At 41.2% G+C, this 27,904-nt stretch overlaps 1 protein-coding gene across 1 annotated transcript in view; it reads right to left on the bottom strand.

Annotated features, from left to right (window-relative positions):
- PLXNC1 (plexin C1) overlaps positions 1–26,829 on the bottom strand; it is a 69,444-nt gene extending 42,615 nt beyond the window's left edge. Inside the window, exons 1-9 of the mRNA XM_054275872.1 lie at positions 25,882–26,829; positions 15,715–15,837; positions 13,656–13,790; positions 11,509–11,609; positions 6,219–6,333; positions 5,100–5,244; positions 1,671–1,740; positions 236–311; positions 63–116 (exon numbers count right to left, since the gene is read on the bottom strand). Coding sequence (XP_054131847.1) covers positions 63–116; positions 236–311; positions 1,671–1,740; positions 5,100–5,244; positions 6,219–6,333; positions 11,509–11,609; positions 13,656–13,790; positions 15,715–15,837; positions 25,882–26,829 — 1,767 coding nt within the window. The remainder of the gene's footprint in view (positions 1–62; positions 117–235; positions 312–1,670; positions 1,741–5,099; positions 5,245–6,218; positions 6,334–11,508; positions 11,610–13,655; positions 13,791–15,714; positions 15,838–25,881) is intronic.
- Positions 26,830–27,904: the final 1,075 nt, after the last annotated feature.

The raw sequence follows: 27,904 nt of genomic DNA, 5'->3' as shown, positions 1-27,904 counted from the left end.
AAATAAATTTCTCCCCCAATCCAGAGAGCCTTAATAACGCTGATCTTAAAATGCTAACTGACCTCTCTTTTCTGCACAGCAGTGATCCCCTTGGAAGCAGCTGCACTGCAATCATCCTGGAAAAAAATAAGCATTTCACCATGTCAGGATAGAAAAGAGACAGATTGCTGCTCAGATAAAAAAATACAAGGAAAAGGCATCACAGGGGATTCCAGTTTTCCCCAACGAACTTCACCTGGCAGGTGGTGACAGGAGAGACACGTATCCATTCACAGCTGGCACACTCACCCTTGTGTATACACCGTGAGCAGCTGGTAACAGAAACAGAGTTTTTGTAAGACACAGGAACTCAATCTAGATTCAGTCATGAATGTCAAATTTCAAGTGACAGAAAAGAGCATAAACCCAAGGGAACAACCAAGCAAATATGTAATGAGATGAATAAAAGTCCATTTACCCTCCAAGCCCATTGTTCTGCTGTACTTATTCTGAGAAGAAATTTAGTATGAAATACAATCTGTACTGAGATGCTGAAAGTCATTAATTTCAAAAAAGGCAGGAAGCAGAGGAAACACTTTGGGTTACATTTTACTGTGATTTACTCCAGTACATTGAGTGGACAGGTAGTACTTTTTAACCATAAAAGGGCAGAAAACCATCACTGATTTTTTTTCAGCTTGTCTGAACCTCTGTTCCATGTGTAGTGCTAGAAAGTATTGCCAGTTTGTTATAGCTTTCATCTACCAAAAAATATTCCTGTTCTGAGACTACTTAGTCTCTATTTTGCTTTGCAATGCTTCTATCAATATGGAAGAGAGCCAAGAGCAGCACAGTCCCTCTCCAAACATGCTGAGAAATGCTCTGATTTAGAGAAAGACAGCTCCTTCCCCATGTTCCGCCAGGGACGGGGAAGTGATGTGCCACTTCCCAAAAAGCAAGAGTTTTATCTCATCCCATGAATGAGCCTTTTTGCATAGGGGAGGAGCATTCTGAATGGGAACACTGTAGTTACCTACAGCATATGTTAGCCAGATCTTTCTAAACATTAACAACCACCTATCATAAAGTGTTAGGCCACGTACTGGGCATGAATGCTTCCTCTGCCAGCTCTCAACAGAGAGTCTGAAAAATAATGTGTATAGAAGAATAGGTATTCATTATTCCTATTAGCAGATTACATGTTACTTTCTAGTTTAATTATATTCATGTTACCTATAGAGCATATTTAAATTGCATCTGGGTCTAATTTAAAACAGCTTCACAAAGTGATTTTAAAGAATCTCTTGACTTCTCTAATCTAGGCCTTACACTGAGTACCAGGGGCCCACCTTTCATGAAAGGACAAAAAGAATTTTAATCTTATTGTGACATCCTTTATTATCTCTTCAGGCACTTGTCATAAATTCAGTCATTGTAATGACTCTCCTACAGTTAGGTCCCATTAAATAAGGGAGTCATCAGAAGAAATAGCTTTTTAAGGGAAAAAAAAAAAAAGAGAAGGAGGAGGAAGTGGGCCAAGAAAACAGATCTGACTATCTTTAGTGCCATGTAGTTCCTTGATAAATACAGAAAAAAAAAAAGAAAAAATAATGATGAATGACTTTAGTCACTTTCCCCCCCCCCACACACAACAACCCCACAATGAACTTTAACAAGAATCAGGCTCTTACTTTTTCAACTGAAATGTTTGTGTGATATTCCAAGAGCTTGAGGACAGTGATGCTTCAAGAACTAGACAATCTGGAAAAATGCACATGTTAGGTATATGATGGATATTAGAAGAAATAACATTTCAAAAATAATTTGAGTTGAAAACTCAAAGTAGCTGTTCTATACTTGGTATGCACCTTCTCTCATACATTCACTCCTGCTTCTGACTGATAAAAATAACCAGATTTTGTCCTTCCACAGAACTCTTCAGCTGAGTTATGCCAATGCTTTATACACATGTATTAATTAAGTTTGATACCACCATTGCATGACAAATAAAAGTAATGTTATTGTCAGGATATAGATAAGGAAATGCTACTGTGAAACAGGGATATAAAATCATCTCTCAAAAAGCACAGAGTGATATATATACTGTGGTATAACCAGACCCTGAATTTGTCTTCTAACACAGCAGACTGTTCTAATGCAAGAGACCCCACCATACCATACTTCTCTCTCTTTCTGTCTCACAGACTTGGTTTCAGAGTCTCCTTTTGTAATCTATGCAGTAGCAATTTTCATCCTATTTAAATCTTTTATGATTGCATGAGTCAATTTGCCATTATTTCAGCTAGCAATTACTATACCAACAATTCACTGGCAGCTGTGGTATGAAAGAGTATCTTCCCTTATGAGCAGAATACCACATCCAACAGTAGAATTGGATATATACCACTTAAACCATGGTCTCTTTCATCTGTGTGCCTGCAGATGTGTAGTCTGTGAAATGAATGGCTGCCTGGGATCAAATGAAACCCATGTTTGCAGACTTTTCTGACTTCTCTACGCTAGAAAGTAGCTAGCTTTTTAATCCAGAAAAGTTACACAGATTTTAAGTATACCTATCTTGCAAAGACAGAGAAAACTTAGCCTTTATGACAGGCTGTCCTGTTCAGATGAAAGCCAGCTTTGGCTACATCTGTGTTGCTCATGTAGGTATCGCCTCCCTCCACATGGCAGCATGGCACTTGGGTGCTCACTGCAAACTCATCTGAACTGCTTGTTAGAAACAGCCCTTGGGACCACTCTCAAGTTCAAACTCCTTCCTAAATGGATAGCAGAATCTGGCTTTAACAGCATTTTTATGCTTAAAGATGTGGATGAGTACAGACAGACATTTTGAAATCCTTCATCAAGCACCTGTTTGCATCTCCAGAAATCTAGTTATCAGCAAAAATCTGATGTGTTGATACACAATTGCCTAAATCACTCGCCTAAATCAAGATATGAGAAAGGTCTCAGGCCATGAGCTAGAGAAAGAGTAAAATACTCCTAGTATTTCACTAGAAGTAGTAAGTAAAAGTAAGGAATTTATCTCCTACTGGCAGAGCTTGTATTTACTTTTAAACTTGTATAAATACTTTAAAAACAACACTGTCAAATATGCTTTCCTGATTCTGTCTATGTTGAAATTAATGGAACCTATTATTTTCTGTATGGTCTCCACTGACCTTTAAAAATGCATTAGACTGCACTGAGTAGCAGGCATTTTCAAAATGTTTTTTCCAGGAAATGATACCTAAAGGTGTTTTGCAAGTGCATCCTCTTGTGAAACTGAGGTCACTTTACAGGAGATACCACAAATAAACAATGTTACTTCACACTTGAAGTATCCACTAAGAGATCTCAGCTCACAGGAGCACGTGAGTAGCAGTAAATACTGGCAGGCACAAGCTAACCTCACAGCCTTCTGGTTAACACTGCCAGAGGGCTCATTTTTGGCACAAAGCACAGGCAAGGTGAGCTGGCTTCCATAACAACTGTTCTCTGAAAACCTGCTAATGGAATTAAGAGAAAGCTTTAGTCTGTGAAGCTATATACTCCAAAATTACAAGATAACATGGCTTTTGGGACTGGCCAATAAAGGACATTTCCCTCTTAAAAATCCACTAATAGTATTTACTAAAGAAGGCTTAATGGATTAAAATACTCATGGATATCACTCCAGCTGTCACTTTCTAGTGACAGTCTTTTCTTCTCAATTCCCAACACTGGACAGGAACTTGACACAACACTTCTGTGACGCTGAGGAGTTTTTCCCATGCAGCCTACTCAGATCCAGATATTCCAAAGAACCTTCTTCAGGGGCAAGGGTCCCTGAGAGAGAGAGTTCTTTGTAGCACTGAGCTCTTCAAAACAACAGGTCCTTGAAAGTATCTGGTAAATTTCATTCCTCTTCCTGCACCAAGGTTTTTATAAGAGAATCAGATTCATGCACAGTATTCCATGTCCTTTGGGCTATATTACTGAGGGAGAGATAAAGGCAAGGCATGTGTCTGTTTTCTGTTTCTTCTTCAAGTCACTTAAAAACATGTGGGAATCCTTGTGTTTGCTATGTGTTCCTTAGTTTATATTAAAACTCTTGCATTCTGACATAAGCAACTTTAAGAAGTTATAAGGCCAATCTCTGTTAAAAAAGCTTTGTGCTTCTATACAGACTCTTGAAGAAATGCAAGGGGGACGTTGCCCTACCATTAGTCAAATAAGACTCCACTGTGAATGATTTTTATCTGATCCTTGAGACCAAAGCCTAAAGAACAGCTCAAAGGTCTAGACATTCGGTAATTTACCACCTCATTCTAAAACTTGTAGCCGCCCATTAGATACACAAACCAGATCACAAGCATCACACATCCAATACAAATTGCTCAGGTGTCTAACTCTGAGAACCACTGGTGAACAAAGCAGTGTCAGAATTACTGCAACATGATTCAACCAATAATTCAGAAGGATGAATGAAATCAAGTCAAAAGGATGTACCCACCAAATTGCCCCTGAACCATCTATTTTTCTGCTAATCTTCCACATTGCACAATCACTTTCTCACAGTGTCTAAGTTAGGTTGAAACAGTTAATTAAATGTTAAGATTATTTATTGTACAGATATTCATAATTAGATTCTCCTCTTATTTATGCCAGTACAGTTTCTTGCAAAAACAAATTCGGTTTGCAGATTAGAGAAGAGTTAAGATGGGTTAATTTGTCAAGGCAAAGCACTAAACCAGCACTGCTTCCATTGCTCCAGCCAGCTTGATTGTCATTGCAGTTATCTTAAGTTTCCTTAGACAGTTATTAATGGCACCATGTAAATAAATATTCTAATGCTAAGGCACTGCACTGCCACAGGGTCAACTGAAGAAGCTGCTTCCAGACACCGGGTAATGTCTGCTATTACTTCCACAGAGGACTCTATATTAACAAAACTTTAATCACCAAGAACACTGTGATTATACTCACATCACTCAACAAAATATGAATTATTTTTCTTCAGTGACATTTAATAAAAAGCATTACATACTTTTACACTCATTAGGCCTGTATTCATACAGTAGTCCCCAGTGTCAAAGGACAGTGAATAAGCATTAAATACATTTAATAGTAAAACATACCGTTGTCAGTTACCATTGGAGTGGTTAGATTGCAGAAACAGGATGAATTTTTCAGCACTACGTTTTCATAAAATATTTCAACGGTTGTTACAATTTTTATCATACAGAAAGTAAGGATTTTGCTTACATTTGCAGTCACAACAACCTATAAAACAATAAAAACACAATGGGGTTTTTGTTATATTTGCTAAGTCATCACCTTGTCTCTACAGAGAACAATGAACGATGAAATGCACAAAACGAAAATTTTTGTGGTGAAAGCAAACAATTCACTAGGTAAGGTCTCAAAGGAGAGTGACTCTTCCAACTGAAGAAGCAATACAGAAAGAGATCTGAAAGTAACAGCACTGCTTACTTTCAGAAATAAAATGGATCTGTATGGTATGTTAGCAAGCAATCTTAAATAATTTTGGAGTTTAAAACTAGAATATTGCTGTGTTATATGCTGTTATATTCCTTTAAAAAATATTTAAGAATCTTCACGGAGAGAGATCGTTTGTATCCATAACCAAAGAGTACTTAATTATGAAACAGAACTTATATTGTAATGAGTTATCCTTTGTTTCTGGCTGCAAATGCTTTACAAATATGATTACATTAGTGTATTCAATCAGGAAATCAGAAACAATAGCGTGCAGATTAGGTGGCCAGTCACAATAGTTGATAATCAAATATTCAAGGCTGCATGTGCTGAGAACCGATACAGAGTAAAGACTAATATTGAGCACTTAAGAATTTCTGCTAGCATATGTGTCCCAGTGAATGTTTTCTAACTTGTTACAAAGCTCAGAACTTCCATACTGCACTTGATATACAGTTACTGGAAATATTAAAATAGCTGATACAGTGATACAATTGGAAACATTTCCAAGCAATGTTAGCATAGTAAATATTTGAAATTTTGACTCAGCATCATGAAGTGTAGCTTAATGATATGTTTCATAGGAGAGGAGGAGAATCATTGAGCTTACTGAGATTTCCAAGATGTTTGCCAATTGTTGGGGTAAGAGGAACTAACGTATGGAACATGGTGGCAAAAGAAGACAAGCTGCAATAAGCAACAAAATTACATATTTTAAGTCACAATAAACAAACACACATAAAACTGGGTGTACATACCTGATATTTGGCAGGGAAACTTAGCAGGATTTTCAGATCTTTATCAGGTGCATGTGAAATGTTATACCAACCATTTATGCTGTTTGAATGTGTACAATTCTCTTTTAATGTGCACCTAAAAGTATACATAAAATTATACTAGCCTCCTTATTGTGCCTTTGACTTCAGACACTGTACTTCAACTTATTTAAAGTTATTGATTTTTTACAGGAACACTATTGATTTTTTTTACAGAAATATGGCTATAACTGCAAAAAGCTTCAGGAAAACAATCAGTAAAATCTTCTGCTTATCAAAATTAATTACGCTGCATTGATATATGCTCGAGGGTTTTCATTAAGTCAATGGGACTCAAGCAAACACGAGATGCTTGGCCAGTAACAGTGGAACTGGTAGCCCGGGATGGAATTCATCGTTGCCAACTTGACTGTTCCATTGTACAGCTCTAGATCTGCTCCCCTCGCTGCCCCCCAGCCCCCTCCACACTCTGTGGGGAGAAATGCGTTCTTTAGGGTACAATTCACCTACCCTGCTAGACATTCATACCAAAATGAAATGAACCACACTGTAGAAGCTGCTTGCTCTCTCCAGAGGGTATAAGAAGGGATAGGAGTGAAGCTCAAATGTAAAGCTAGACTATGACATGCATAGTTGATGAGATGCATCCTCTTCCCTAATCTCCTTTGTCACCCACAGATTTGAATGGTAATCCTTCCCTTTTTTGTCAGTGCACTGGGATAAAAACACCAGATTTGAAAAGGCTCAAAATAGATTTCTCTGTCTTCAAGTACAAAATACATTTCAGAATTAGGATAGCTCAAAGTAAATACAAATGTTAGAGATGCCAAATCATAGAAAATACACTGTGCAACAAAAAATGAAGAAAGAATGAGGAAACACTGGGATACATAAGTACTACAAAGACTACATATATTAAAAACATGTTATAAGAAAAAGACAACTTAGGCATACAAATTAGATGGACAATCAAGTTAGAAAGGTGAATCCTTAAAATGCTGTCTACTGTCAACAGCTAATGAACAATTCATAGACTAACTCCAAGTAATTTCATACAGTTAGCAATTAAAGACAAGTAAGTGCTAACTGAATATATCTTAATATTTTAATACTAAGATTGAATATTTATAAATAAATGTAACATTTAATAGTTTTAGTTCTATTTTTCTACCAAATGTAGAAGCATATATATAGCTTCAATCCTATGAACAGTGATATCTGCCTGGCATAAAACATTCCTTGGCTACAAACTGGAAATTAGTTCAGACTTGCAAAGTATGGGCCTTTTTCATTAGGAGCTCACTGTAAAAACATATTTCACAAACAATGTGCTTTCCCTCCAAAATGAACAACATATTCAACAAAAATATCCACCACATTCCGAAATGACCAAAATAGCCCCACAAATCTTAGGAGCCATAAAATCATCTTCTCTGCAGATCAAGATGTTGGCAAATGGAATGCAGTTAAGCACAAGGTCACTTCCTTTGTGGTCCAACTCAGGAAACTGAGTTCCTGCTGGACAAGAACCTGGTGAGGTTTTGCATCTAAATACATTCAGATGATAATGATATTGTAATAAATTGGGACTATATATGCCTGACGTATTTCAAACTGTCTGAGCTAGGGTGAATTTCAGTCTCATTTATATCTCTCTTCACCCTACTGAGATCACAAAGGCTCATTAGCACTACAGTTTTAGAGCCACAGAAGACAGAATCTGTCATCAACAGATGTGCATAAACCACATTCTCAGAAACATACAGGCAGGTAATTCACACTGGCAACGAGGAAAGACAAAAGAAAGACATTCTACAGTTTCTGACAGGGTGAGAATTATAATGGTAAAGATTCAAGGCAACACACTCCTAGTATTTGGCACTAAATAAGTGTATGCATTTCAGTGATGCTAATATTGAAATATTTAAAAACTGTTTATCAAACTGAATATTTACAACTGTCCCAGGAAGAAGCTACTTGCTTTCTTAAGACTGCCTGAGGAACATAAGCAGTGAACAATTGGCAATGAAGAATCTGAGAGTTTAATAGCAAAACCAGTAATGCCTCCCAGGACCCAGGGTCATGCTTGTCTTTATGTGAGGGAAAAATGTGTCTTTTGTTGCTTTAAGAGCTGACCTTTAACACTCTAACAGTGTGCTGTGGAGAACAGTCATTTTCATAGGAATCAGTCACATCTGATGCCCCTCAGCATAAATTCTCAAAATTGCCCTGCAAAGGCTAAGAGCAAAATAATTACACTCACCTAAAGATGAAATTATTCTGTAGTACCCCTATTTTTAAAAAAAATTATATTACTTGCAAGTGAATGAATATAGCAGATAAATATTATTTGTGAACCACAGGATTCTGAAAATTAACATACAGACTCAGGCAACTAAGTCTGGCTTTCTTGGAAAGGTGAACTGCACCTTATACAAGTATGAAGGTGTATGAAAGCTTTGGATCAGATTTCAGACGTGCCTAGATATGTGTACAGAGAAAAACAGAGTCAAATTTTTTTTTTTAATACTCCACAGCAAACTAGTCCTTTATAATACTAAAGATTTCTCCACACAATTGGAACTGAGTTCCTCTTATTCACTCTGATAACTCAATACGTATGTATGCTGGTTAATTTGTACTTACTTAAGTCTCTGCTTCACTAATCTTTGTTAACTACAGATCCTAACATGCCTTCTCTGTCCTGCCAAAGCATACTGATTTCCTCATGGAATGAGAACATGCTTTCAGAGAAAGCTGAGGCTTCCTTCTTTCTTGAATGTACCAAACCCTGAATGAAGTCTACTGATGTCCCACACATTGACTACATGCAAAAGTAACTCTGGTCATGGTAGATAATACATTGTGTTGTTTCCATGTGGAAAATGCATGTAAAACATCAATATCTTGTATTTGAATTGTATTTCAGCATAATTCAGGCCAATCTGATTAATCTACAAAAAATCTAGAAACATCAGGAGAAATCACACAATACTGTGACTAACTGGTTTGAATGATGGCAAGTGAAAAGGAGAATTAATATATGTCCCTATTGAAGAAAGAGTAGAAATAGGAACAGTGGAAACATTTTGTTTCATTTTGTTTTCACTTGCAATGAGATGCACACATTTTTTCATTAAAGGACTGGATTTCAATTCACACTGTCCTTAAAATGAAAAACGAGCATTCCTAATAAATTTTACATAAAACTGGAGTGTGTATTTTATTTTACAGAAAACTTATTTCCCTGTAAAAGTAGAAAACATCATTGACCTCAAAATTATTATGGACTACATTGCTTTAGTGGACACATATGGACTTGGACTAAAATATTGGCTAAAAATTTCTTCCTCTTTACCTAAAGTTTCACTCAGAGGTGTCTCTTCACAAAGCCAAATATTTAATGACATTAAGTACTTAACAGTAAGAAATTATGTGGGTGTTGAACAAGACTCGTATTATAGTAATTAATTTTTTCTCCAAAAGAGTAAATTATTTCTGTTTCAATCAAATTGAAACTTTTCGTGATTCCCCTCATAAGCAGGGGATTTACTGAGTAATAAGAGTTATTCACAATCTCTTTATAAGGCAATTAAAAACCTGAAAAGCTTAGCACTGTAACATACACAGCTTCTATCAAGGGAGCAAAAGAGAGTTTGAAGAAAATGCATTACAGAACAAATACCTACTCTCTTCCAATAACTACCTTTGCAAACACAAAGTAGCAGATCTTCAGCAAAATCATGGTAACACCAATTGGGTAACAAACCAAAATGAGCAGTATTAACCTTCTAGAAGAGGCTACTAGTGGAATTCCTCAAAAATTCATCTTATAGGCACTTTAATTTAAGATTTTAATCACTGGCAAATTGGCATAAAAGAAGGTTTACACTGTTGACATCTGCTGATGATACAGAGTTGGGAACATTAACATGCAAAGGAAGATAAGAATATCACACAGGAAAATTTGGATAACCTTGAAATGGAATGACATTTCAAAGCATAAAGCACAAGAACATGTACCTACAGCAATAAAAATCTCACAACCCATATGTGTTATAGACTGGAAACTCATCAGTTGGAAAGACAACAAAGAAAGAGAAGAACCTGGGGGCATTATTTGATCATGGATGATTGTGGCCCATCAATGTGATGCTGTCATGAAAAAGACGTTTGTGATCTCAGAACACACTAAGGTGCATCCTGGACAGACTGATTAAACAATATTAAGCAAGGCACAGCTGAAATCTCTTCTGGAACACTTTGAGAGTCCTGGCCATCCTTATCTTAAAAGGATGCATGAATTTCTTGGAAGGATTACTGGAGTGGGGGTAAGAAAGGAGTGTGTCAAGTGAGAGGACCTTAATGAAGTTCAATGTTTCAGCACATCAAAATGAAAAGGGAGAGAGAGAGATTGCTTGCACAAAAACGTTGAAGAGGTGAGTGTGAGAGGGTGGGGGAGGAACTTATTTAGGCAAAGGTGATGTGAACACCAGAACAAATAACTATAACCTGTCCATAAACATACACATGACGAAAATGAGCAGACATATTTTTGTCAGCAAAAAATGAGACTGCCAGAAGCTGCACAACCAGGGCAGGAAGAACAAAAAGCCAATTTAAATTTAGGATGGTCCTTTGCAAGTTTTTAGTTTTACATGATGTAGTTGCTTGCAATTGCTAAGACTAGGCCTGACAACCCAGGAATTTCTCCAGTCCAGGCCCCAGATGTAAAATAGATTTCAAATTTGCTTCAAATTTAGTGTCAAAATTAATGATTCAAATGTGGGAACAAAGTACTTAGAAAGAAATTCTCCTTTGGCCTAAACCAAAGTCAGTGGTTCCAAAAAAATGAACTATTAATATAGAAGACAACTAAGCATTCTTCTTTTTTTCACATACAAAATGCTTCCAGCTATTAAGATGTTTCAAGCACAAGTATACAATTTTCTCTCTCGATATGAAAAACAAAAATATCTCTTCTAAAAGCAGATATATATCTTCTTATTATTACAAATATATCAAAATATCTGCTCTTATTATTCTTAGCCCAACATATATTTTATGGATAGATCTCAAAAATCTGAGGGTTACAAAGCCTTTCACAAGTTCCCTTTCACATGACAAGAAAGTGTCTCACATTTATGGCTATGACTGATTCCACAAAAAATCAGTAGATACAATTTTGATGTTGAATAGCCCTGAGCCAGTCAAAATGTACACTGACTAGTAATGCTCTACTTTTATGACAGTCTAAAATACTAAAAGATACCTTTGATTGAAAGAACACCACCCACAGTAGGGGTCCTTTGCAGATAAGCATTCTTGCTCAGAAGCAAATCTACCGCAATTTGCAACTGGTATTCTTCTCACCTGAAACCAAAGAATGCAATAACACATTGAATGAATACAGCCTCCATAAACAGGGAACTTGAAGGTTACCATTAAAAATCTGACAGCAACCAAGCACAATCCCTCTGGGGAAGTCTCCTTATGGATTCCCCTCTGCCAGAAGACCTTTGGATAGAAATATGCAGCCTATTTTGCACACACTGTATTTTGCCATCAGATAATGAAACACCTCTGACAATAACAATTTGGTTCTACTACTCAAAGGCCAGCATGGGCAGATTAATGCAAGAAAGACTGATCAGCATAGTGAAGTATAGATCATAAGAGAAAGGAGGTATATTTTACAAATAATGCTCTGCTTAGCAGAACACCATTTTCCTCTCCTCCGAATGGAGATATTTAAATGATTGATGAAAGTGCATCCAAAAATGCATGCGCATAACAAAATGCATCTGTGTTTGCATCACCATGTCAGGTTACTGCATGTGCACACTAGAACAAACGCATGCAACTGCTTAGCATGCATGAAAATGCCATTTCAGTAAGTAAATGTAGATAATTGTGGCTATACTGTATGTATCTATACTTGTACATTCAGCTTGAATATCCTAGCCAGCCATTTTCAGAAAAGGAAAGGAAAAAGAAAAAGAGAAAGCTGATTACAAATACTGAATACAGATACAAATAATGTGATTAATAACAATGTGAATTAATGATCTTAGTAAGAAAAACTAATTCAAACAATATTTTACAAATTTGCAAGAATCAGAAATTCCTGTATTTTGTCAACAGAAACAACAACTGTTTCCTGCAAAATTATATTTACTGTTTTTTCCCTCCACATATTATAAAATTCAATTTATCTTGAAAAGTGTGTGAGACAATCAATTTAGAATCCAGTCATAATCTTAGATTACTACCAAGTTAAAGAAGGCAATGTAGAAGCCTTACTTCACTCCAAGAGAAAATAATCAGAGAAAAAAAATCAGAGAAGTTTTTATTCCTAAAAGCTGTTGTTCCTCTATAACAACTTGGTCTTCTATCAAAGCTAAGGAAAATTCAAGTCTTACTTTGAATATCTATGTATACTTTTGACTGAGACTTTGATTCCTTCTATATTTGTGATAGATGTTTTATATCAGTCAGGGGTTCTCCTTACCCCTGCTCTGTAACAGCAGGCTAAAACACTATGCTCACTGCCAGAAAAGTGATCTTATTTCAAGTGACGGTAATTAAGTGCTGGGTGAAATCCTGTTCAGCTAAGATGGACAGCGAGCCCTCAAGCTTCCAGTGCCATCTTTCCCACTGCTGGCCAGACAAAGGGATTTTCTGATTGCTGCTCAGTAGCCCTGCTGCAAGATGGGCTGCAACAACTGTACTGGCTCCTGGGAGCTGCTCACTGCTCCACGTGCAGCTCCAACACGTTTGCTCACGTGCAGCAGCTCTCAGCTTCTGCTGAACTCCCTGGCCTCACTATGCACACATTGCTCACTTCTCTTTGCCCTTTTGTTTTGTTCTTCTGAAGTCTGTGCCTAACTGAAGACAATGGGAATTTTATCACTGATTACAGCATTATCACCGATTTTATCAGAACTAAGGCTTCAAAGCCATCTCTCAAATGAAGAGATTTCTTCACTTTAGAAAATCCTTAATTGACTGGCAAACGCTGACCTACCAACATCGGGTTTGCTTTGTCTCCAAAGAGTGTACAAGTTTTTTTGCTATCTCTAAGCCTGGCTCTGCATGACCTGCATCTTCCTGCCTCCAGGAAAAACAGAAACAAACACTCTCTTGGCAGAATGGCATGAAATCACCACGGAATTAAGGGTATTGCTGCATCATAGCAACACTGGGCAGCACCATGACAGCAGAAGCTCTTCCAAGCTCTGCAAGAGTGCAGTCCAAACATAGGCAACATAAGCAGATATTAGATGGAAAGCTGGTAACTGCAGTTTGCATATGAAAAGTCTAACTCTAACACAAACTGATGTTTCACTTCTAAAGTGGTAGAAATCCTTAAAGCAGTAGTTTATATGAATTTATTATTTTATTAAATGCTGTACTTACCTTATTGGCAGAGGACAGATAGATGTAGTTATTATTCACTGGATCAAGTCGTAGTTTGGGGAAAATGGAAGTTTCTTCCTCAATTTCATATAAAACCTCTGGGCAATTAGATTTCATCTCCTCATTAAGAATAGCCTAAAACATGTGTAATTGAATTATTCCCATGTTCTTTTATTGATCAGTCAATATCTTAAACAAAAGCCTAATTTCAGTTACATCAAAGCTTCTGAGATGAATTATTGTCATGATTCAATTCACTTACTGCACTGGTTCTCACACTGGAGAAGGATGAAGGAAAAGACCACAAGAACAGAATTTCAACAAAATCCATGCCAGACACATTTAGCACTGAATTTGGCACTGATTTAGCATATGAAACATGCCTTCCACCAAACCTGTTACTGACTGATTTGGAAACTGAATGTGGAAGAAATGCCTACATCCCAAAATAACAACCCTTTACTCCTGTCAATGGAGAAGAAAGTATTAGCGTTCGGAAAACAAACTAACATTCAGACACCCATAAAGTAAAAAGGAATTTACACAAATTTCTGTGGCTTCTCTAAGTATACACCTGTGATGATATTTCTTTTTCTTACCTTGCCCAACTTTACTATTTTCTACCACCCTTTGCACAGAATTCAAGGGAAGCAGAGACTCCAGAAACTTTATTTTGTAAGTCAATAAGCACACCAACTTTGGTTTTCCATGACTAAAATAGGGAAATGTGTTCGCTGTCTCCACTGTGCTAAGGAGACGTGGAAGACTTCAATTTCATCTTTCATTATCAAAAGCAAAATGAAATCAAATGGACAAAGCTTTTCAATATCTCTACTATATTTCTCCCCAAATGTCTGCTTAATAAAGACAAAGAATGAGAGTCATCCTTCGCAGTGTAGGCAGGAAATGCACATTTTCACAAAACTCAGAAAAAATTAAAGCACAAAAGACATTTGACTGGATGGTTGAAATGTTTGATAATGAGGTAAGATGGCTTCCACCTTCAAGCAATAGATTTAAGTTTGTGTTGGTCAACTCAGAAGCTAAGGCAAAATGAATCTTGACTCTTCTCTCTAATGGACAGCTTTTCACATCACACAGGCAAACAAACAAACAAACAAACACCCTTCCAAAATCTAACAATATTTCTACTGGAAAAGCCAAAGCAAGGATTAAAAAAAATCAAAACAAGGCAGAATAACTGAGAACTCCACAGTCCGTAAATTAATACTGTGGGCATTAGAGTTTTAATGAAATGTTTACTTGAATTTTAGTGGGCTACCTTATTGGAATTAAATACCAATATAGCCGGATGGAACGTGCCTGGGCTCGTCTGGGCCTGCTGCTTGACCAGAGGCAGCAGCTGTGGTGGTTTCACCTCAGAGACACCTTTGGCTGGCTGGATGCTGCAGCTGGCGCTTGGGACAAGTCCAGGCATGCAGGAGCTCAGGTTTACCTCTGGTGGAGAAGCTTTAAGGTGAGGTGAAGGAAAGGAGTCGGGTTCTGCTGGAGGGTTTGATCCAGAGCTTTATTCCTGGCACACAGGCCTCTGAATGCAGCAACAGCTCCCACAGAACCACAAACCACGTGGTTGCTGTGTCCTTTAACCCCAGGGAGAGGGGAGGGAAGGGGCAGGGATCCCACCGACCAGGTAAGGGGAGGGAGTCTGAGGGGATAAATGACACCTGGATGGCCCAATGGGCCCAGGGCTGAGAGGCATCTTTTGAACTCTGCCAATGACAGGATGCCCTTGCTGGAATGCCAAGATAGACAGACAGCACCCAGCAGGAGGCAAGGGGAGGGGAAAGGAGAGGGTATTGGCACACCTGGGGAAAGAACCAGGATACTGAGACAGGCTATTACACAGCAACACTACCTAACTGCTTTCAAAAGTTATCTTGCTCTTCAAATGACCATACAGCAGTTATTTCACAAACAAAAACCAGAGATTCAGGGGATCATATTTGTTTATAATATACTGAATTAATGAGGAAATATTTACCCGCTTGAACGCAACAGCAGCTGGTGGAGAAGGGAAGAACTGCCACACCCAGCTTACCTTCAGTAACTGTCCATCATCTGTTCCCAAAAAGAGAACTATATGATTCAAAACAACTGTGCCATAAACAGCTACCAGTCCAGAGTGAATCAAGGTAGGTAATTTCTTGATTGATTGTGCCTCCTGAGAATCAGATAGAAGAAAAACATATTAAAAAATCTTTCACCTATACTCCAAAACTTTGAGGAAAAGAAGAATCCTTGGAAAGATTCTCAAAGAACCAACTTTAGACATCACTTTGAGCAACATTCCAATTCTGATACAGTTTCAGAGCAGCACACTATTGGAAATTACACACAAAACTAGTTTTTCATATGTGACAACTGGTCATATCTGTAACAAATATACTATCTGCTGCTGTTAAACCACTGACTTCAGTGGGATACAGACTCAGCGTGGCAGCAGTAAGTTACTTTGCAATAGGATGTCTCCTTTTTGGGACATTAAGTTCTGGGTTTATTCTGAATTTCCAGTTCTTCTCAATAAAGCCATGCTTTGCCATCACCTGAAGGCTAGATACACTCAGCAACCACTTTCAAAGGCATGCAAATATTCTGGAGAAAGGAGACACTTCAAACAAACAGTGTCTGTGTGTATAAAAATGCAAACCTTCATCTTCCATGACACTAGAGGAAGTAGAGACTTGTGTATTACATAAACATGAAAACGAGATAAAGCAATATAAAGTTTGTGTCATGGAGAACATAAATGTAGCTGTGTGAGCTTTAAAATCAACATGTTACCCTCAATTCTCCATCCCACCTGGAGGAAATTAAGTGGCAAATGCATGCAAGCAGCTCATGAAAAAAACATCATGCAGGAAATCCCTGTATCTTGTGGAATGAAAAACCAAACCAAAAAACTCTGATTGCACATGATCGGCTGTTGAAAGGAAATCTACATGTGTGAGAATAGGGCCACTTACCAGGGGGAGTCCCTAGAAGCCCCTGTGTTCCCTTAGCAAGCGCTAACTCGGTTTTGAAGTCCTCCAAGTCAATCTCTGTGGTACACATTGCCAAAGGCGTGATCCCACCTGCTCTCCAAGTGGGTCCAACCCCAGCCAAGCTTTACTTCACTTTGCCTGTATAATGTTTTTCAGTGAGCTTAGTTAAGGCAATGATGTGCCTAGAAAATGCTCTGTAAATCTACCTACCTACATCTTCATTTGAGTCATGCTCCTCATCACATGGACATGTGGCTGCACAAACACCAGAGCTGGCACAAAGGAGTGGCAGGCATGGAGAGGTAGGAACCAAGAGCTCAGGTAACACCAGCTCCTTGGGCACAAGCCCTGTAGGCTAGCTGAACAAATCCAGAATTTCAGCCTCCAGGACTGTTTCCTAAACCTACAGGAACCCTCTAAGTGCAAGAGCCCATTTCACTTAAATGCACAAAACAAAGTGTGGAATGGACCATCAAAACTGGCATTTAGAAGTAAGGTGAAAGCATTTCTCAAAGTTATGAAGCAAATCCGTAACACGGTAACAGCTGAATTCAACTCTCCTGCATGCTATGATGCTGGCTTAATCCCCAAAAGTATTTCCACTAGAAATATTTTATTTTTTCTGAACTGCAATCCTAAGTCAATTAAAATGTTCTTCACTCATCTGAATTATTTTAATTAGCTTGAAAGAAGAGCCACTCGGAATAAAAGAAGGCTTGATTAACTTTCATATTTAAAGTCACTATTTCTTTTTTCATGCAGCAGGAAGAAGACACAGGGAAGTGTCATGCACTGGCACAGAATTCTGGTAAAACTCACTTGGCCATGAGAATCCAGTACCTTGGACGTCTGTGCTAGACAGGGAAGTGAGGCAGGGTGTGGTTGCAAGCATTTTAAGGTAGAAGAAGTTAACTCACTTTATAATAGATCAGAATATAACAAAACTCCAGGATTAGTGCACTCAATGAGTCTTCACTCAGGTTAGGGAGAGAGGAAATGGAGCTTCCACACTTTCATTTCCACCAAAATTAGCAACAGTTTTTCTACAGTGCACCATGTAATAGTGTAAGAGAGATAAACTACCCTAGGTTCCTTGCAGACTCTACAAAATCACAGAAAAGAGGAGTACTCACCCAGTTTCTGAAAAGCTTTGCTGCCAGATTTTATTTTGACCCACATACTAATAAAATAACCAGTGTCATATCAGTGCATCCTCCTGATCTGACTGAAGAACCAATACTGACAAGTGTGGAAGTCTCCTCCCCTCCCTCTGCTTGCTGGAGGGAGGGTCAAGGCGACATTGAACTAATACGGACAAGAACGGGGGGACAGCCACAATAAAAATTGCCTTCTCTCTTTTGAAACCTATTCCTCAGTTTGCCCATTTCCTCCAGGGTGCAGCTGCTGCTTTCACCCTTCTGTCAGCACTTTTCCACATCCATTTATTGTTTTAACAAGCCCTTTTACCTCTTCCACTGTGACTAATGGGGTTACAGCACTGTAGGGCCTTCCCAAGCTGCTTCTTTCACAGCTAAATCCATTCTTAAAAATGCATTTACAGTCTAAATTTCCTTTACACTTGAAGAGTCGTTCATGTCCATGGTCATCTGTTTGTCTATCCTAAAACATTTTCAGGCACATACAAAAACAAGAAAAGGAAAAGAAAAAATAATACCACCGTGTAAGAACTCCCTTTTTTTAATTCTTCAGTTTCATCCTCTGCTCTATTCTGTAGTCCCTCTAAGTCTATAGTTGTTTGGGTTTTGGCATGGAAGGTATTTATACTAATTTTCTGTTTAGCACTTCATTTTCAGATGTATTTCCATATGACTCCAGCTGCAGCAACCATATTCACACTTCTACTTTCTGTCTTGATTTCCTCCTGATTATTTTACATTGGCCTCAGAGGAAAGGGCAGCATTTTTAGCTCACACAGCATTCATCATATGCAGCTGTCCAAAAAGTAAAAATAAAGGGTTTAAGCATCCCAGTGAAAGAACAGATGAAGCTATACAAAAGGACACAAGATTTTTAAGTAGTGTATATCAATAGTCAACACTGAAACAATAGATGTTTTTCCTAGGGGAAAAAGAACTTTTTGAACTTTATTTTCTTTCTTAACTTCACCATCCTTTAACCACCTCCATCAATTTTTACTATATCAGAGGGTAACAAATATTGGGGCATGCAGCGAGGCTTTATTAGAGCTAAGGAATGAGAACGTGAACTGTTCCAAAATTTTATTCCCAGGAAGTTTTTTGATTTGTGCATTGCCCAGCAGTGTTCAGTGGACAAGCCTGTCGAGGTGAGCAGCCTGCAAATATCAAGGATGACCAGAAAATCAGAGTCTTCATGAGACATTGCTGAGGCAAATCCTGAGGCTCGTGATGCAAAGCAGGAAGAACAGTCAGAGGCTATGGTTGAGTGAGATGCTGATGGAGACTCCTGAGATGGGGAAGCTAGAAACTAGTGACTTCTTGCATCAGCAAAAACAGTCCTTCTCTGCCCTCTGATCTAAGTTCACAGAAGTGGTAAAGTGTCCTATTAACCAGTGAGAGAGAACAAGCTCCATTAAGGAAGGCTTTGAAACCAACTGAGCTTGAACAGTGTGTCAGCAGAGAGCAAAAGGAAGTGGTGGGTGACTGTGAGGGATGAAGGCACACGCTTGCTAAACAGTCATGCTGTTACAACAGGTTGGGGCTTTTTTTAGGGGATTCGTGGGGACTTTTTTTTAGGGGACCCTACTCATTGCAGAAAGACTATGGTAATTTACATTCCTTGGACCACTACCCATTGTTGCACATCCACATGGACACCAAAGCCATGGCCTAGTGCAGATCAGGACTACAAAGTTCTGGGGGCAAAGTGAATAAGATGGGACTCCAGGCCATGTTAACCTGTGGGGTCAGTCAAAAGAGATGCTCTTCTGGATCTGCTACTCAAAAACAAGGAAGAGCTGAATGAAGATGTGATAATCTGAGCAGAGGCTTCAGTGTGTTCAGGGAAATGGTCAGTGGGATCCCCTGAGAGTCACCTTTGAAGGGAAACAGAGCTCAAGTAAGCTAGCAGGTCTTTCAGGACAATCTCTGTCAAGCACAAAACTCAGGAAAACAAGCAGAAATAGCAGGAGATGGCCTCTAGCTGAACAGGGAAGTCGTGACTGAGCTACACTGCAGAACAACAGCATAAAGGAGGAGGAAGCAGGACTAAGGACATGCAGGAATGGTGATAGGAAAAGCCCAGCTCACCTGGTTTTGGAACTGGCAAGATATGGTATGGACAACAAGAAGACTTCCCCTCTTCTTTTTCTGCTCTTCCATGAGCAATAAAAGAAAGAACAATGAAAATGCACACCAGATGCTGAATAGCTCAGGAGATTTATTGACAGTGGATGCAGCCATGGCTCTGGACTTCACCAGCAACATCTTGTGGTCCTTTGTACACACAGAATTCAAAGAGGAGAGAAACTACAAGTACTGTGAGGATTAAGCCAGAGATCTCTTAAGAAACCTCAGATTTTACAAGTTCTAGGGAGGACAGATGGGATCTGTAGGAAGATGCTGAGAGACTGTCTGATGAAGCTGAAAGGTTATTTTCTTCTATTTCAAAAGGTGTGGAGATCAGGTAAAGTCTCCAACTGAATAAAAAGAAATACTACACCAATATTCAAAAAACCCAAGATTTTTTTCAGGGAACTACACATTAGTAGGTCTCACTTTTTTCCTGGGAGAATTACAGAGAAAATCTTCTTTGAAACCATTTCTGGACACAAGAAACGAACAAAGTGACTGAGAAAAGGCAGCATAAATTTACCAAGAATAAATCATGCCTGACAAATCTGAAGTATTTATAAGACTTGTAGATGTGGTGCTCAGGGACATGCTTTTGTCGTGGATGATCTTATAGGCCTTTTCCAAAACTGGGCAGGTTCAGCTTACAGAAGAGACAATTTCAGAGGGACCAAAGAAACAAAGCCAGGCTCTTAAACAAAGTGTATGTAAGGTAACAAGAGATAATGACACAAACTGAAACACTGCAGGTTTCTAGCGAGCAGGAGATGACAAAGCACCACTATGAGGGCAATCAAGCAGAACAGGTTGTCCAGAGAGGTTGTGCAGTCCCCATCCCTGGAGCGTGAGAGTTGACAAGTCTTCGGTGGCTTTACTTCCCACACTAAACAGGGATGAACTGAAAACTCATTGTGATGAGACAGAAACATTCCCTTCAGAAAGGCTAACTCTAGAAACCCATCAAACATCAGATGTAACACTAGCAGTCTGTAATACTCAGGAGATTGACTTCGCTACTACAAAATTAATTACAAGATCAATTTTGTTACAAAATTATATTTAGAAGTCTGTAATTCTTTCCTTGAATAAAAGACCATGGATCACTCTGGAATGAGTTACCACACAAATTCAAATGTTGTTCCTGCAAATTAAAAGCAGTAATTAAACTGATGTGACTCTGTTGACTTCAAAATCTCATTTTGGTAGAGCTTACACAAGCTAGGATTGTATCAACCCTCATATGTATCAACCACTGAAAAATGAAAAAGTGCAAAGAACAGACTGCTACAACTCTTTACTTGCATTAAATGATAGATGAAAATCCAACCAAGATAGCTTATTTTTTAGTAACTATCACAACTACTTAGCCTTTTCACATAATAAACACCTTAATATAGACTACAGCAATTCTCTTTCTCACAGTTAGACGCCTAACAATTTTTTTTTTTTTGCATTTTCTACCTGAAAAATTGTGAATCCTTGAATCTTCCTGAGTCCTTTCCTTCTCGGGCAACTTTTTTAATGGCAAAACCAATTTCTGTATTTGTCATTATCATGGTTAGGTAACACTCTACATCTCTCTCCTGCTGATGTTCTCCAATTGGAACACTTTTCCTACTCGTCTACTAGGCTGTGACTCGCAACCTCCTGGCTGGTCTGTGAGAGACCTGAGATCCTTGTAGGCCCTGTTCTGTCACAGAACAACAGAAGAAAAGCCTTTCTTAAAGTTCACTAAGTCCCACAGCAAGTTTGTGACAAATTCCAGCATTCCTCCTGTGTTTGTAAGTACTCAGGTTTCTGAAAAGAAATTGAGAATGAGATACGGCACATTCACATTTATTAACTAAGGAAATTGTGAAGAAGATGCACTTATGTACATGTAGGATATGGTAAGAGTCCAGTAACACATACACCCTGATAGTGCATGTAAGCAGATATATTCAAAACTAAGAGACATGTGGATCAAAGAAAAAAGAGCTGAATATAAAATTGCAAAATGTTTTTACAGTAGTTTCAACTAAAACACCACTTGCCTTTTGCTGGATAGAAATCCTGTCTCTGGGAATCAAGTAGTGCCAATGTCCTGAATAAACACATCCAAGTAGGACAAACTTCTTTGTGCACACTACTGCACAAAACAAAAACGGACTTACCTACATCTCATATGGAGAAATTGCACAGAATTTGTAGCAGCCAGATACTTTTTGATAAAGTTGCTAAGCAAGGATCTTAAAAATTACTAGTTTTCAATGAGAGTAATCCAGCATTAAATCTTAATGCAAATGAGGACTTTGGCCTAAGAGGCAAAGCGAAGCTAAAGAGATTACACACCTACAGTGAGTTCCAAGAGGATGCAGAGCAATTTGGTTCCAATCCAGTGAAGTACTCAAGTACATGCTCTACTTTAAATGCATGGGCATGAAGATGATGGAAATACTTATATATGCCTAATGTTAAATATGTCATTAAGTGCTTTACTGGGTTAGGCCCAGAAAGCTCAGCACCTTACAGGAATGAGTTCAGAGTACAGCATACAGCAATGGCATAACAGGGAATTCAATACCCTGGGCTAAGCCCCTCTTGCAGTGTCCTACTGAGAAATGGAATGTGAGTGGAGAGGGGCAAGAGGATGTCTTGCCTAAAGGTAATCAGAATAAGAAGAGAAATCTGAAGGATTATAAGATCAGAAGGAAAACACACTGCTGCCACTACTCCTTAATGTATATGCCTACTATAAATTGTATTCCTGCAGTGAAAAAATCCCTGTATTTTCAATTCCTACATAAACTGACAGTCCATGTCTGGGATCCACATACCTCATCACATCACACCTGAGCTCCTGCATTCAAGTGTACCCAGCAGAGACGACCCAGCACCCTACAACACATGGTAACTGCAAAGCAAAAGCCAGACTGACATTCAGCATGGTCCATCCACCACAAGCACCAGAGAGGTCTTGCACTTACAGCGCTCATAATGCTGCCACACATTCCTTTGCTCAAGACCAACACTGTCTTTAAAAGACTGGACTTTAAAGCAGTGTTAAGTACTGTTGTTTGCTGCCATTCCCACACATTGCAGCACTCCTGACAGCCCTGGCTATGAGGCACTCCCTTCTGGCCAGAGCCACTGCTGCAAGCTGCACAAGGATGGACATGCCACATTCATCTTCCTGTCAGCTCAGGAGCCCACGTGCCTCCGAGTCCAAGCAATGCCTTGTGAAGGCTGACCTAGAACAGAGACTAGATGGAGCTAAAGAATAAAGCAGGTATTCATTAGAATACCTCAATGGATACACCTTGGGCAGCACAAGAGCCCAGCCAGGGCTACACCCAAGATGAACCCAAAATTGTCACAAAAATGGATGACTTGTCATGGAGTCTCATACTTTTGTAAGTTCTGGTCCATTTGCATATTGGAGTTAATTGTCCCATTATAGCTTTAGCTTATGAAGTCCCATCCTTCTTGTTTTCTCTCTTCACTCCAGCCTGAAATTTGGATCATTTGTCCTTGGTCTTCATCTAGAGAAAGAATTGTTTTGTCTACCTACTCTGTGAAGAGAGCTTACTGTGCCCTAATATGAAGCTCAGAAGTACACACCAAAGCAGAATCTGAAAAATGTAATAGCAAAACCTGAGGCATCACAAGAACATCATATTCCATGATTGCAGGGACTCCCATACTTTGGTGAGAGACGGCTGAAGGATCTGGTCTAAAACAACCCAGAAGCAGCAGCATATGGACCTGTCATCTCCAAACTTATTCTGCAGTAGCCTAGCCTAACCTTCTGTAGTATAAAAAAATATTAAAGCTGAACTACATGCATTTATTTCTATGTTTATACACCATAAGCACATGCAATTAGCTTTTAAAAAGATAGCTAATTAGCCATATAATGTTATAGGTCATATTATTTCACAGAACCCACTGCTATCTCACAAAATATTAAAATACCACTTTTCTCTCAGTGGCAAACTGCATTTCTTGTGCCAAAATATTACAATCAATAACATCATCATAGGTAGGGACATAAGGTTAAGTAAGCAACCCTTTTAAAGATTGTTCCAGTTGAGATTCTTCAACATTGTATCCAAATATAATCTCAGTTTCCAGGAGGGATGAGACTTTAGGGACATGAAAGTAACTCTGGAGTCACAGGAGTCTGAATCAGACCGATACTGAAACAAGTGGATCACTGATTTTTCATATTCAGGCCCTGAGGGGCAATGGGGACAGGGAATTGCCCTGTCCACAGAAATATGTGCCTCACCCTACCTGCATTACGTTACTCTACGAGATCCATGAGGCTCTTCTGAAATCTCTTGCATGAGGTTTTGTAAAATGTTTAGAAAGGATCTACTACCCAGGGAGCTTTCCTTTTCTGTTTTGTTTAGCAGGCTCAGAAAGCACTTTGCTAAAAAAACTTCACGAATAATTAGGAACAACAATGCAAAATAAAATTCCAACAAGCAAATAGGTATTTGGGGATCAGAATGAGACTTCAAATTCATTGTGGAAGTTTGCCTTGTGGGAGCACAGAAATCACACAGTAAGCAGTAAGCTAGCATGGAAATCAAAGGATTGGCTCTGGCTCCGTAGTGAGTTTCACTATTTACTTCAGCACAGTTGTCTCACCCACATACGGGGTTCTCATTCACAACCACGTCCTCTAACACTGGCAATAGTCTCACAGCTCGGTAGGGAGATGAGCAGACTGAATCACACATGCCCTCTGGTAGTCTGTTTGGAAAAAATCTCAGCACTGCACTCTGCTATGAGTTAGATTTGGAAAGCCAAGGAGTGCCAGTAAATCTACTGTACTTCTTTCAAGGAATTTTGAAGAAACTCTTATTGTAACACATCAAGGATTCAGAAGTTTAGCTGCTAAGACCCCGGATGGTCTTAGCAGCTGTGGGAACTGCACAGGGCTTAGGGATTGCTTTATGATACCCTATGAACCCCTATGGTTCTCCTTGATACTTTCAGTGATCCTTTGCCACAGGTCTGTAAAGTCTTCTGAGTCTAGCTTAACTTAAAAGCATGGACAGGACTTTTAAAGCACCTCCTTCATCCGAATGACATTTTTACCTTCCTATATAATGTAATTTGGAGGTAATTTCTTTACTCCTGAGGCCACAGCAAAACCAGTAGCCTTGCCTATCCCACCCTCCATGAGCCCAGCTCTCCCTGAAAAGGAGGAAGGAGCTGAAGAGAGTGTTACTGAAGTAGGTGACATGGGGAACTCCATGGGATACCACTGTCTGTGAAAATGTAACCACTGCAACAACAAAGAGATTTCACCTATTGTCTGCTGCACACAAGGATTTGGGGAGGTGGCTGTGAGAGCCCTCCCAAGCAAGGCCAGTCGTGAGAGGCTTGGGAAATACCTACCACTGAACAAGCAGCCACAGATAACTAGGGAATGATAGGGATAACAGTGCACACAGCCCAGTGCACAGAGCCAATTTGATGGGCTTTTTTTTTTATTTCTGATGTAGCTGCAATGACATGAGATGTGAATGCACAGAATAAGAGAGGAGATGCTTTATCTAGGCTGTATGGAAAATAAAATGAAATATGACTAATCCTAGGCTGAAAAGGACACATTGAGGGAGAAGCCTCAGACTCAGGTCTGACCCAGGATGCCCTCAGGTACTCCATCAGATGTGTCTTTCCCAACAGGTAGATAGGAAGTATACCAAAGTCTGGGAAAGGATCAGCTTTTTAGAAACAGAACAAGCTGGAGGAATCACTAGAGCTGACAGAGCCAGGGCTGATGTGCAAAGCCTGGTGTGGCTCTGAAGTTTCTCGCAAACTTCATGTGCCTCCAGGTCGGGGACACCCCGTGAGTCATGCAGAGACACCAGCCACAACAATAACAGTGTCAACAAGGGCGTGCAGGGTGAAAGCTTAGCAAACGATGCCCAGACTTACACAGCTTTTCCCGTTCATATTGAAGTGTGTGGATGCACAGGCTCGCTCCTTCATCTCCTCCATCCCAAAGATGCAGACGGCAGTGCTGTTCCATGCCTTGGCGTTGTGGCTGTGGCGGAACACACCCACCCACCAGCCCCGCTCACCCTGGCGGACAAGGCTGGAGGAAATAATGAGGCTCCTGCACCCGCAGTCCAAATAGACGTGCCCTTGCAAAGTAAGGCCACCATCTGAAGGGCCCAGCTGGCGCAGGACAGCCATGCTGGGTGGCTCCGTGTTATTGGCCAACCTGGCCTTCAACGTGTAGTAGGGAAAGAAAAGGTGATCCCCCCACTGGAGCGCGTCAACAAAGTGCAAAGGTTCCTCCCTGCGCTTGATGATGCCCAGCTCCTCCTTGGACTTGAGGTTGACCATGCTGCGCACCGTGATGACGGTCTCCTTGTCCGACTTCGAGGGCTCGCAGTGCAGGTGGTTCGTGTCCGCGCTGGTTGAGTAGGTGGCCGCCACGGCCAGGTACCAGGCGCCAGCCTGCTGGAAGACGACGCCGGCGGTGGAGCCGTCGGGCAGGCAGCTGACCACCTCGCTTTGGTTCAAGCGCTGCCGGTACGAGGGCTGCTCCCACACCTGGCAGGCGCCGCCATCCTGGGTCCAGCCGGTCAGCAGGACGCCCACCCCGCCGGCCTCCTCGTAGTGCAGCAGCAGGTTGCTGCGCATGCCGGGGGGCTCCCCGCAGCCCTGCCCCGCCGCCGGCACCACGCGGCGCCGGGGCCGCAGCTCGGGCCGCAGCTCGTAGAGGCAGCTGCCGCCCGCCACCAGCACGGCGCCGCCGCTCACCTCGATGTTGTCGATGGGGGCCCCCGGCAGCTCGAAGCTCTGGGGTCCGGCGGCGCCCGCCAGCGCCGCCAGCAGGGGCAGCGCCCAGCTGAGGGCGGGCGGCGGCGCCGCCATGGGCGCGGGCTCGGCTCGCGCCGCGGGGCGCCTCAGGCGGCGGCGGGCGGCGGGCGCTGCTGCGCCATGGTGCGCGAGGGGCCGGGCGCTGCCGCCGCCGCTGCCGCCGCTTCTGCCTGCGCCGCGGCGGGCTGCGCGGGCGGGGAGTTCCTCTGGCGGGGCGGGGAGGAGGGGGTGCCTGCACGGGAGAGGTGGGCCGGGCTCCTCCGGGAGGGCTGCCGAGCCACCGAGCCGCCGTGCGCCGCCGCTCCCCCTCCGCCCCCCGGCCCCGCCGGCCCGCCTCGCCGCGGACGGTGGGCGGCGGCGGCGCCGCGGGAGCCCACCTCGGCCGCCGGGCTGCCGGGGGCGGCCGCTCGCAGCGGCGTGGCGGGACGCGGAGGGGAGCGAGACCCGCCTCGCCCGGCGGCGCTCGGCACCCGGACCCGCGCGGGGACCCTCCGGGACACCGGAGCAGGGGAACCCCTCCGGGGAAGGGCGGCCCCCGGGCGCTCCCTTGGCCTCGCTCCCGGCCCGGCTGAAGCCCCCGCGGGCGGCGGTGAAGGTGCTCAGCGGGGGCAGCCGGTAGCGCGGTCCGCCGGGGGATGCCGGGTGTGGGCGTGGGTCAGACCGCGCTGGGCTCCGGCAGCGCCCGCTGCGAGCCTGGAAAGCCGTCCTGTCCCCGTCCAAATGCACCGTAGAACCGCCCCGCTAAACAGCATCCCCGTCACCAGTCTGCCGTTGGCACCTTGAGCGGGAAGGCTGAGGGATCGGAGATCCCTGCTTAGATCTTGGTCTTGCCTGAGGTAGAACAAAGGCATTCTCCCGGGTCCTGCGAGGCACACAAAAAACCTGTCCCTTCCCAGCTGTGCTGCTGAGAGATGGATGCCCATCCAACGCGCACGGGGCACAGGATGGGCCACGTTGAATGGAGCAACAGATTTACTTCATCTCCCATTCTGTCACTGCTGGCTGAGGTTCAACACAATGTGAAGTATAGGTCACATGCTGAGCTTACGGTAAATTACCGTTTTGCTGAATTTTAAATAAAAAATTAAAAGCAGCAAAGATGCATTTCAGTGTTCTCTTTTTGTAATTT

The sequence above is a fragment of the Melozone crissalis genome, unplaced genomic scaffold, assembly GCF_028551555.1.
Source record: "Melozone crissalis strain CALT ecotype California unplaced genomic scaffold, PUWL_Pcris_2 ptg000004l_1, whole genome shotgun sequence".
Lineage (NCBI taxonomy): Eukaryota > Metazoa > Chordata > Aves > Passeriformes > Passerellidae > Melozone > Melozone crissalis.
The sequence above is the reverse complement of the archived record's forward strand: the minus strand, read 5'-3'. Positions and strand labels throughout refer to the sequence as shown.